At 33.7% G+C, this 12,525-nt stretch overlaps 2 protein-coding genes across 2 annotated transcripts in view; one reads left to right on the top strand and one right to left on the bottom strand.

Annotated features, from left to right (window-relative positions):
• The window catches only part of LOC106106911 (epsin-1), a 15,106-nt gene extending 8,206 nt beyond the window's left edge, over positions 1-6,900 (bottom strand). Inside the window, exon 1 of the mRNA XM_013287570.1 lies at positions 6,669-6,900. The gene's annotated coding sequence lies outside the window, so the exon portion shown is untranslated. The remainder of the gene's footprint in view (positions 1-6,668) is intronic.
• A 1,420-nt stretch (positions 6,901-8,320) lies between these two features.
• Positions 8,321-12,525, top strand: part of LOC106106910 (acylamino-acid-releasing enzyme-like) — a 9,917-nt gene continuing 5,712 nt past the window's right edge. The window contains exons 1-8 of the mRNA XM_013287569.1: positions 8,321-8,439; positions 8,896-8,952; positions 9,087-9,298; positions 9,631-9,794; positions 10,276-10,424; positions 10,583-10,720; positions 11,140-11,269; positions 12,037-12,212. Of these exons, the coding sequence (XP_013143023.1) occupies positions 8,932-8,952; positions 9,087-9,298; positions 9,631-9,794; positions 10,276-10,424; positions 10,583-10,720; positions 11,140-11,269; positions 12,037-12,212 (990 nt within the window). The 5' untranslated portion in view covers positions 8,321-8,439; positions 8,896-8,931. The remainder of the gene's footprint in view (positions 8,440-8,895; positions 8,953-9,086; positions 9,299-9,630; positions 9,795-10,275; positions 10,425-10,582; positions 10,721-11,139; positions 11,270-12,036; positions 12,213-12,525) is intronic.

Below are 12,525 nucleotides of genomic sequence, written 5' to 3'. Positions count from 1 at the left end.
ACACCATCTTTGATATTACCACAACTGTAATGACAAAGAAGTTCCACTAGTGTTTTACGAGAGCTGAAAATTTTCTATCGACAATTTCATTTCTAAGTCATGATAATCGAGTATTTAAAAATGTAAGCCACTGTTCAGATTTATTTGATATAGTTAAAACATTTGGTAGTAAATTGTATGGAGAATTTACGTGCGATTTTTATGTAGCGTTTTTTTACGCAGAACATTGTATTATTTTGTTTACGTTCTCCAAATTCATGCATCAAATAACACAATACATAAGGACCTATGTACTAGCAATGTCATCCAAAATAGCTTTATAAGATTACGTTGTTTACATAAAGGAAGTTGTATAAGTGTTCCGCGTGACCCTCGCGCACCGCGTACGATCCAATTAACAGATGGGAGAGTGAAAATGGGGGAGAAAGGCTCCCCCTAGTAAACATACATAAAGGCCATAACTAGATACTAAGGGCCTGTCCCACCACTGGCTGATGGAGGCTCAGATAGCTTAAAATGACGTCACTATTGGATAAGGGAACTAAATCCGACATTTCAATCACATATTTTACACTTTCGATTGTTATCAGGCAATTTACAATTTGGTAGGACTGACAGTATAGGATATATTCTTAAACTAGCTAATATTTCGTTCACAACGGCTTTTCGTAATGTTAATCGCATGTCAATTTATTTTTAGTTTATTAAATGACACAATAATCATGTATATTATCAATTATAGCATAATAGAAAAAACACGGGGGAGCTCTCATAGTTATGTTATGGACATTCCTGTCACTTCAATGGTATTGTATTAACAAGATAAATCAACAAAACAGGCTTTTGTTTTATTATCAAATCCTGCCACGATAAAATTGGATTGTTATTATAAACTCTAAACTACTAATTAAAGCTTTGGTTAAAAGCTTTTGTACAAGGTTAATGTCGATCTTTTTAAATTACAATTACATTGAATAATTTATTATACATACAAAGGATAATACACATACATGAATTGGTGGCAAATTGAAAACAACAAACGACAAGACCGTACTTGACCGATAACAGTTTTTAAATCGTTCATTTCTCTGTCTAACATTCTATTTAAAATCATCCGAGGTAAAAATTAATAATAACGTAATATTACACCCTAATTAATAATATTTACGCTTAGTATATATGCCATTATGTTTAAAATCTCGATTTGTTACTTATAGAAAATAACATTTTCCATTATCAAATATCAGTAATATTTCACAACATTTACCACCATCAATTCCTAGTAAATGAAAAATTCAACGTAATTGAAAATTATAATCAATCACTAGATATCACGACCACGACCTTGATCACGCTAATACTTTGGTTAAACAACAACAAAAACCAACAAATTAACCTATAAATGATACTAACAAACTATTTAGTACTCGGTTCAACTTATTAACCAAACTACAAACTAGTGCAAAATAAATGTCCACACACAGCACGTCCACGTTATTTTGCATTCAACAAATGTTTAGTGTTTACAATCTGTTCACTTTCACAGCGGGCGCACCGCGACACGATAAGATATCACTGTGTCACCATAAGACGTGCGACGTACGACATCGCGTCGCTCGTGTGGCACCGCCATCACACGCACTCACCACTGAACACTGACCAACTGCATAAGGTTAAGGCGATTCCACACAGCTGGATGCATTTTACATATGATCTTTCATCTGACGTCAGAAATATTAAAAAAATAGCTAGTTTTAGTAAAACCGTCTCATTCATGATTGCCCTATCTTTATTTATATCGCACTTTAATACTGTACGCGTCTAAGATAGCGGTAATTATACGAAAACTAGATAGCAATTCGACGAATTTATTCTGATACATCTATTCCTAGGAATAATATAAAAGTGTTAGTGTGTTCAGAGCCTAACAGGGGGCTGTTTGAGTAACAAAGTGGGAGGAAGCGGCACAACAACGGTCGGCAGACGGCGACGCTACGCAACAAGCACGCACTACGCACGCAGTCAAGAGCGTTTAACTTTAATAGTTTCTCAAACTTTTCTCTGGTAAATGCCGTTCAAAATATTACTTGTTGCAGTTTATTTCCTGGGTTACACCTAAATTACTACTGAAAGCTGGCAAACGAAGCTTGGCTTAAGTTTTTTTTTTATAAAACAGTTTATTTAAAAAAAAATGCATCAGAATCGAGTAAATGTACTATAATTATTGTTTACATCGTATTTATATTTTCTTTTGATGGTTATTAATAGCATAACATCTATAACTATGGAAATGTATCAAAATATGTGATTCAAAGGTATTATTTAATCTGAAAGCAGTTATCGAAAACATTAAACTAGTGCAGTTATATTTTTTAAACTGTAAACGCTGTAAGCTTCTGATACACGTCACTAGAATTGTGGATTTCCCCGATGTTTTTCTAATAATTTGGTGTGACGCATAACTTGAGTGACGTCATTACTGCTGTACATGAAATAGCTATTAAATTTACATTACTTCAACGAAACTTCTTTAATTACTACCTTATGCCTAGATTTTTGTTTTTCAAATTGTTCTAAATATACCAAACATTAAGAACCGTTTCGCTATTCTGGAGATAGCTAATAACATGCACCCAAACTTTTACATTTATATTGGTAAGAAGCATACTCTTATATGCATTTTCACAATCTTTCTAAGTAAGTAATAAATATGATTATTTGGCCGTGACTCAACAATACCTCTCTCTAACCCTATTCTCATTAAGTTAATAATATAAAATAATATATCTACAGTTACGTAACGTACACATACGAGTAAATAAAACAAAAAAACCTCGCTTGTGTGCACTTCTTTGGTTTGTTAATCGCTTTACCGTGCGGATATTCCGATTTGCAGTGACGTAATCCACTCTAACGTGACGTAAGGTTAGCCTAGCATTTGTTTACATAAGTGTATTTTTAGATTTACTTCTATTTATCTTAGATATTAGTAAAAAATCATTATCCCAAATATGAATGCAGACCTAACACCTTATAGACGGATCGCTGACATACTAAGGACTATATAACGAAGTGTTTATATACGCTTATGTAATCAACTTTTAGCGGTGGATTAGAAGTGGTGGGAGACCTTATCAATGCGGGTTGACTTACGACAAAGTAGTTGATAATTGTATTAATTACTTTGATACGTAACTGATGTTAAGAAGGTGAGAACAGATCAAATATAATTAAACATAGTATCCTGTAGCTAGGTAAGTAAAAATATTGCCAAAAGCTCTATCTGTAATTGGTCTGTGGCATTGCTTGGAGAATCGTGTTCTGTGCTTTACGTGCACGCAGAGCAGCGGAGGTGGAGCCTTGTACTGTTACTGCTAACATAATAGGTGTGCGGAATCGAACCGGAGAGCGAAACGTGCGTTGAACCCGCTACCACTAAGTAAAGTATCACAAACACTGCACCAAATAATTGAGAGGCGTTTATTACCTGATGTATGCAGATGAGCATAGTTTTGAATTGAATTGACAAGTTTCTATTGAACACACAACTTTCCGAGAACAGTTAAAATTGACAACCGTTCACAGCATCTGGACTGGACTGACTGAATCACTGAATTCTTCAGAAAAACTCTAAAATAGAGTCAGATATCTCGTTCAAGTGATTTGCACGTTATTGTGTTTGCACGTGTTTTATGAGGATTTTGCTAATCCGTCATCAGTGTCGCGTCGGTTACGCGTTCGTCGCTCCGACCGTGATGAGATCGTTGAACTCCTCTATTGGAGCACGTCCGCCCCGGCCACAGACACCTAACTCCCTCACTAGCAGTCAAACAGTTGAAGAATTATATTCGCTTCCCACTTAGAATCGAACCATATTACCATGAGCTATCACCAAGAGCTATAATTTATTACAGACGTTATCAAGCGAATTGTATTGTGTTTGTCAAATTCCCCGAACTGGATAGGAAATAAAAGTCCCCGACTATACTCTTGTCATCTAACCGTGTTCGCATCGAAGTACGCAGTCGTGTGTATTACATTAAATTCGAACACCTATAGGTAGATAGATGTTAACATACTTAGGGCCTGTCCCACCAAATTGTAAATTGTCTGATAACAATCCATCGTGTAAATTATGTGACGGAAATGTTGGATTTTGTTCCCTTTTATGACAGTGACATAACTATTACTTGGTGGAACAGGCCCTTATTCTTTTTACTCGTATGACAAATGTTTGATATTACAAGCATTACCAAGGTAAACTGTTAATATTTATAATAACGCATAATTCAACAAACACAACTCGCACAATCCCCTCGTCTATCAGTAGAGCAGATTTGTAAACACGAAAAATATTCTAATCGAACACAAGCTTACAATATGATATCCACATGACTCTGACTCACTGATAAGAGGTAGCGGAAATGAGAACGCAATACGCGGACATTGGTCAATGGAATGTGAAAATTGAGCTCGCGCCCACCTGACACGTAAAACAAAACAAACGTACAACTTCTCAGAAAGCATGAAGATTCTGTTGCTCAAAGTGGAATCATTCTGCGTTTCGTCTATTAAATGTGTGTAGAACTTGTCTTCTTGCTCATTCCACCATTATCTTGCAAGGAAGGGATAAAAAGGAATACTAGATAGAGATGGAAACACATAGAAATGCGAAATATTGTCTTTTTGTCCATCGCTACCTTTTCAGGTACTCTCAACAATGCATGCAAATTTAGATGACTGCAGGCAAGTCTCTTTACTATTTTGGCAAATTGAAGCGGCCATTTTACATTTTTATTACAAAAAAAAAAAAAACTACTGTCATCCATAACTTAATGGTTACTTTGTTGTTAAGTCACTGTTACTATAAATACTGTGCGACTAAAAATCGATAATTAGTGTGGTAGTCAAGGCCTGAGGAATGGTAGACATTAACTAACAATTGTAAGGTTATTGCGATTAAAAGCAGACTAATTTAATGGATCAGCTAAAAAATGCAACTAAATTGATATATTCAAAGAAAAAATTAGCAAAGGCTCAAAAACTTATAAACACAACTACACACAATTCTTACTAAAGAATGAATTATATTAAATTGAAACATTTTTTTCTCAGTTAACTTCAGAATGGAAGGGATGACAAGTTATCATAAAGTATTTAAACAATTAAATGTATGGAATAAGTTGTATGAATTCCATATTCCAAACAATAAAAGAAAAATTATTAAAAAAACACATAGATAAAAGTCGGACATACAAAACCGCAATTACTTCAGATATTGGTTAGTCTGGGTTTTACATACTGATGTAATAAAAACTAAACTAAACATTTCACATAATATTATTTACCAATGTTAAAACTGCCTACCATTTTGACAATTAACTCAAGACATATAAAATACTCTTGCTTTTCTTTCACATCACATTCTCATACTGTCACTAATAATACTGTACGAAAAAACATGTAACTTTTAATTAGCTTATTGTAGACATAAGCTGCTTAAATGAATAAAACTTAAGCCGCACAATTACTTAAGTTCAAGACAAATATAATATAGTGGTACCTTAGACTTTGAGTGTTTTTGAATTGCAAGTTAATTACAGTTTTACAAGCTTTTGCCCGCGATTTCGTTCACATGGAATTAAAAAAACAAAAGTAAGTAGCATATGTGTTCTTCCACTCTATTCTCTATATCTAAACCAAAATTCATCAAAATCCATTCAGTGGTTTAGGCTACAAACTCTATCAAACATCCATTAATCCATCTAATCTTTCGCATTTATAATATTAGTATGATTAAAGCTAACATAAAAAATGTGCACTAGCCTTGTCACAGATACTATGTCTCTTCTATGAACTAAGGTGTTTTACAGGAGAAGAGGGCAGCGGAACACCCTAATTACCACACTGTAGATATCCATATATATAGGATCAGTAGATATGCTGCCAGTTACTAGTTTTAAATGAATTCTAGATATCATTCAAACATAAATGAGCTATATCACTTTGTTAATATAAATTATAAATGCAAGGTGTGTATGGATGAAGAGACACTTGTTACAAGGAACCCCAAAACATTGATATTGTTGAGAGTGTATTTAAAATCTTTTGATGAACTTAGAAATTTGATTTAATTGTACAATGAGTTTTTTTTAAATTATAAACACTTAAAACATTTTTCTCCATTGCCTATGATGTTTTGAAAATTTTCCCAGAATACATTTACAATATTTAAAAAAGTATATAAAACACTTACAAAATATTCTATTTCTGTTGAGAAATAAACAGTAGGTGAATAATAAACTTTTGACACTTAAATAAGAGGCTCCACTCAAGTAACTATCAGTTTGATATCACAAATGCAGATAACATTTATCATTATCATACACATTAGCACAAAGACTTTTCTACTTTTATTGACGTCACGAAATAACAAACAAACAAACAAGCAGACTAACAAAGATAACACCACTTTAATACTCAAACTTGAAACTGAAACCAAAAGTTTAAAGTTCATAAACAAACACGAATTTTAAAATCCAAAGGCAAGATTTTAACTGGATAATAGAAGCCTTGACAAAAACACTGTTCTCAAAATTGTGTCGTGGCCGATTAGATGAATAAAAAGATAATGACGAGGACAAATTGATGCAACATCGTAAACTTACCAAAGAGTTGCTGATCGGCTATTGCTACTTAAATTTACTTTTTCTTTATTCAATTCGTCAGCGTAAAAACGTATCACACATTATATTATAATCACTTATCACAACACGATATCACCCGATTTACTATGTAATTTTGTACAATTTCTGTCTAAACAAAACAGTTTTTGACGAATTGACAGAGTCGTCTCAGTCATGACAAATCAACATGTCCTCCAATTCCAACTGTACATCCGGTCATGAATGGTTTTAAAATGCTGTATGTTGGAGAGCCTCTTACAAAGGAATTTGGTCTGTAAAATTGTAGGACTTTTGTAATACATGTAAATTAAATTTATTGTAAGTAAAACTAAGTGAACTACATTATTTGAATATGAATCTAGATATGTCATTGTTAAAGAAATGCTATTAATTATTGTGAAATTAAGTTATAATTGTTAATGTTTGGATTTTATTCAAAATTATTTATTTATTCTAATTGAAAATACAAGACTTTATCTTCACAATTGTCGCAATTTATTTGGGGCAACGAAACGTTGTCCATAGTGTGTTGGGACTCGAGCAATTTTTATACTACTCGGACTCGAGTGAAATTTTTGACAACTCGAGTTTCGAGTGGCTCGAGTTGACTCGATTACGAGAGACTCGTAACCAATCGAATGGTACAATAAATCAAATTTGATTAGAACTTATTAGTAGAACATTATAATATTTCAATTTAACTGATAGTGGATATACGAGGTTTCTTGATTATGAAGACAGTTTTAGTTTACACGTAATTTTTTTTTACATTTCATTTAGATTTTTTTGAGTAGCTTTTAAATTTACGCGAAAATGAATATTTTGTGTTCAATTAATATTTTTTTATTCGTTTCAAAATTTTGGTTTTTCGAGTTTTATATTCCTAGTGACTCGAGTAAATAAAAATCACTCAAGTCTTATCTTTACTCGAGTGGTATTCGAGTGTGAAAGTTATCAGTACCAAGTGACTCGAGGGAAAAAAAATTACTCTAGTCCCATCACCATGCCAGGAACTTTTTGTATAGGGGTACATAGTTATTTTGTTAAATCGAGAAATTCCCGTGGAAATTTCAAATAATAATTCTATAGTAATTGACTTGTAAATATTTTGCTGATAGTTTTTTTATGCCTATTTATTTCAAATTGTAGTAACTGAACTCTTAATTGTAACGTGTTTTGTGCAACTGGAAGTATCGACTTCATTTTAGGATTTTAGTTTATAATACATATTTACTTACGTAAAAAGGAAATTACTGTGTGTATTTAGAAATATAACAAGAAACTGACTGTCTGATGATTTTATAAGGCACTGTTCGAACCACTGGGCATATCTTTTTATGTTACATAAGAAAGACAATTTCTATTATGTTAAGGCTATTCTTAAAGAGTGGACATTGCTAAAAGTTTGCTACTAAAGTTCTTTAGCTATGGCGTTTTTTTAGGAGCATTTCCTAGCTCCATTGTAAGGTATTTTATTTCCTTTACAATTTACGTTTTTGTAATCGAAAGGATAAAAACCCCTTAAATGTGGAAACATTACCTTGCTGGTAACCCAAAATGCTCGCAAGCGCCCTCCTGTCACTGTCAAGTCACTGTCAAAAAGATGGCACAAAATCCTTGTCGCACTATACTCGGATCTTTTGTACACAGATTATCTGGTTGTACAATATCCCGCCGTCTTATATGCGCACTGCTCTTTGTTGATATTTGTATTTGTGAATAACTTCATACAACTTTAACTTAAATTAAAATTGTAAGTTTGGAAGTTAGTATTAATTAATATAATATTAAAAGGTAGGCACAAAACGTTACCAAAAGTATTTTGTTTACAAAATAGTAATATTGTTATGACATATGATTTTGTAAAGTATTTATTTGCTGAGTCAACTCTATTTTTAATTTAAGTTACCAGTGAAATTACCAAACAATGCAAATAAATTGCAAAGCATACATTGAAGGGCTCAATTATTTTTTTACGATAATATTTCCAATTTTCATTGTAAGGTAGTACGCTGAAAAATTTGTTTCATTTTCTACATTATCATTTGATAAGAATGTTGTTTGCACTTCATATGTTTGTGGTAAAACAATGAACTGATAACACCAATGAAGATAGAAAATGTAATATAAATAATAATTTCACAAACCATTTTACAGTTCCTGTGGTTTCCTAATTTATTGCATCAATTTAAATAGACTGTTTTTACAGATTCCCGAGTACAGGAAAAGATAATATTGAAAACAAATGTTAAGAATGTCAACACAAGTGAGTTTTGTTTTTGGTTTATTTATATTGTTAATTGTAAGACATAAAAATTATGTGTTTTCACTAGAATGATGTAATATTGCTTTTGATGCTTTATTAAGTAATGTATCCTTTTTATTTTAATTTTTTTACAGATAGATACAATTGTAAATGCATACAAGACACTATCGAAGATTCCTTCCATAGTTGGTGCTAAACTTAACAATGACGGAAACAGGATTTCATGCAAATGGTCTGTTCGGAATTTGGACAAAGGGAAGACGACAAAATATTTGACGGATTATATTTTAAATGATAATCTTAAAGTTATCGCGGAAAGTGAATTTGGAGTGGATGTGAGTAATGAGTAAGTTTAACAGACTATAATTATTTTGTTTTATACAACAAAAATGTTAATTACCCTCTCATAAAGATTATTTTGTTAGTGACAAATTGCAAGAACTGGGTTTTTGTACAATATAGCTCCCGACTTCATCTCCGTGATATTATAAAACTAAATAAAAATATAGCCTACGTTACTCACAGATAAATTTCCTTTCTAATGATGTAAGAATTTTTTAAAATTGGTTAAGCAGTTTTTGAGTTATTACAATACGTACAAAAATACATAAATACAGATCTTTCCTCTTTATAATATTAGTATAGATATAGATTATGTAATTTATTTATTTGTTAAAGATTACTATCATCAGTATCACCGAAGGGTATGTTTAAAGCGGTGATCCGTGAGGAGAAGGAAGGCAAGGACAAGAAGCAGTACTTGGAGGTGTGGTGCAAGCATAACCTGGAACACTGCATTGATCTCACTGCTCTGGATTTACACGGAGATGTATACGCTGATTGTATGTTTATTAACACTTTGACATGATTAACCATGTCTTTTTTATGTTGATATATTAGTTAAGAATTTCATATTAAAATAATCTTACTGATATGTTTTTTACCACCCATTTTCTTATAAGAAAACGATGGGAATGGATTTGATGGTGGTGGAAACACGTAGGAAGGGAAAATATCCCGTTTATGTGGAAACATCCTGTTTATGTTTGTCTCCTCTTCCGTCGTTCAAGGGTAGGCAAAGCATCCGCTATGGCGAATGTCTATGGGTAGTAGTCACTTCGCCATTTCGGCGGATTCAGGTGGCCGCTTGCTCATTTGCCACCTTATGATATAAAAATATATGTGTTAAAACACAGTCTTGAAGAACATATAGGCTGGGTTGTTTTTTTTTCAATCCAATACAATAAGATTAAAAGCCAATACAATGAAACATAATTTTTCTTATATTTCAGTAGTATTTTATAAGTGTGAAATGTTTTTCAGCGGAGTTTGGTGGTTTAGAGTGGTCGCAGGACGAAAGCGCAGTGGTGTATGTCGCTGAGAAGAAAGTAAAGAAATCGGAACCCTATATAAAAAGGAAATCAGAGGATAAAGCTAAAAATGATGGCAGTGGGGAATCTCCACCGAAGAGAGTAAGAACATTGTATTAGTAAACTGACAGAAGATTTTTAATTTAGTTTTAGGGTTGTCAAAATTAAGGCCATAATTAGGGTTGCTGATTCTGTAATGGTAAAAAAAAAAGTTTTAATTATGTTAAAAAATCTTTTTGCACATAATTAGTATGTTGCAGGGTGAAGAGTTCATATACAGACAAGATTGGGGTGAACAGCTGGTGGGAAAATTCTTCTCAGTAATAGTTGTGTGCAAGCTGGCTACGGAGACTGTCACAGTATTGGAGGGCTTGCCTGAAACATGGTGTCCCGGACAGGTAATATAACTTCATTACATATATTACAATCATACATATATTACAAAAAAAGACTACTATAGTTTACAAATATATGTAGGGCCGGTAACATTGCCTGTGCTCTCTAAGGTACGGTGTTCCTTAACAGTATTACAAACCAATTCTAAGTATGCATAAGTCACCTTTTTATGTCGCTTGTAGTGCCAGAGCCACTTTGTCTTATGTAGCATTTGGCAACCCTTTTTGTCGTATGTCGCCGTTGGCAACCCACTTTATCGTATGTCGTCTTGGTAACCCTTTATGTCCGGCGCTCTTATTGCACTAGAAAGAAATAAGTGTATTTGATGTCTGAAATTTAATACAGATATTTTAACATTTTGAAAATGTTTTAAACACATTCTATGCCTGGCTGTGTGGTAAGTTACAGTGTGTTGCGTCAGGTCCGCTTTGCGGCGGACGGGCGCGGCGTGCTGGGCGTGGCGTGGCTGACGGAGCCGCGCCGGCTCGGCCTCATATTCTGCACTAACAGACCTTCATACATCTTCGAACTGTCTTTTGATGGAAAATTGAGTAAGACAATTATTTTAATTCCATTTCTTGTATTTCCACGTTTAAAATTACATATTTTCTTTGTTTTATTATTTTACAATCGTGACATGATCATAAAAAAATTCAATGGGATTTTTATTTAGTAATAATCTTTATTTTTATGGTTAATGTGACTTCAGTCGTACATTTCAGATTGTTTACAAAATTTAAATGAAAGTTTTTTTAATGAAATTGTAAAACTTAAAACACTAAACCGACTATGGTCTTAACGGTCAAGTATGATATTTGACGATAGATTGCAACGAGATAATGTATACAGGATGATAACTCGATATTTTTTTTCTTCCTAAAATTCCATTCCCGAATCATCAGTGTTGTATGCTGGTGTTTGTCAGATTTTTTTTTATAACATAATGTGGCAAACGAGCAAGCGGCCACCTGAATCCACCGAAATGGAAAGCGACCGCTGCCCATAAATATTCGCAATTGCAGATGCGTTGCTTATCCTTCATTGACGCAAGAAGTGACGCACATAAAGAGGACATTTTCCCTTTCTGCGCGTCTTCTCCATTATCAAATCCACTTTTCCTTACCATTCCTTCTTCTTAAGAAAAGGATGGAAAGAGAAAGGGAAAGGGAATAAAATGAGGCCTCCGGCGCCACACTCATCAGACTGTACGCGGAATTGCTCCCACTTCACGTCTGTCTTCTGTGTGCTCGTGGTATTGGTGGGGGCGAGCCGGCCCTGCAGTGCGAAGATGTTAAAGCGGGCTCTACCACTGTTAAAGATAAGGTGACATCGGAGGGCCTGAGCGTGCGGTCTCCGCGGCGCGGCGCGGCCGAGCTGGTGTGGCTGCAGCGCGGCGCCGGCGGGCCGCACCACGCCTGCCATTCTATACAAGCTAAGAAAAATGATAATGTATGTATTGAATGTTGTTTCAGGTTCACTTTGTCCAAACACATTTAACAATACTTAAATATATATAGTAAATACTAAAGTCTGCATGGATGGTTGTTTTTGACTACGTAACTTCAAAATGGACGTCGATAAAATGTGGCACAGATAGAATAAATAGGTTAATTACTGAGATTTTTTACGTTCTGTGTAGATAAAATCGTGCAATAACTAGTATTTTAAAGTCACATTATAAATGCGTAAGTTTAGATGGATGGATTTTTGTTATTTTTTACTTTATACTACTGAACGGATCTTGATGAAATTCGGTATAGATGTAGAGCATACTCTGGAACACACGCTTTTTTTTTATTTGACGCGG

This window comes from Papilio polytes, unplaced genomic scaffold (genome assembly GCF_000836215.1).
Source record: "Papilio polytes unplaced genomic scaffold, Ppol_1.0 DF822067.1, whole genome shotgun sequence".
NCBI classification, from domain to species: Eukaryota; Metazoa; Arthropoda; class Insecta; order Lepidoptera; family Papilionidae; genus Papilio; species Papilio polytes.
Note: the sequence above shows the minus strand (reverse complement) of the source record. Positions and strands in the feature narration are given on the sequence as shown.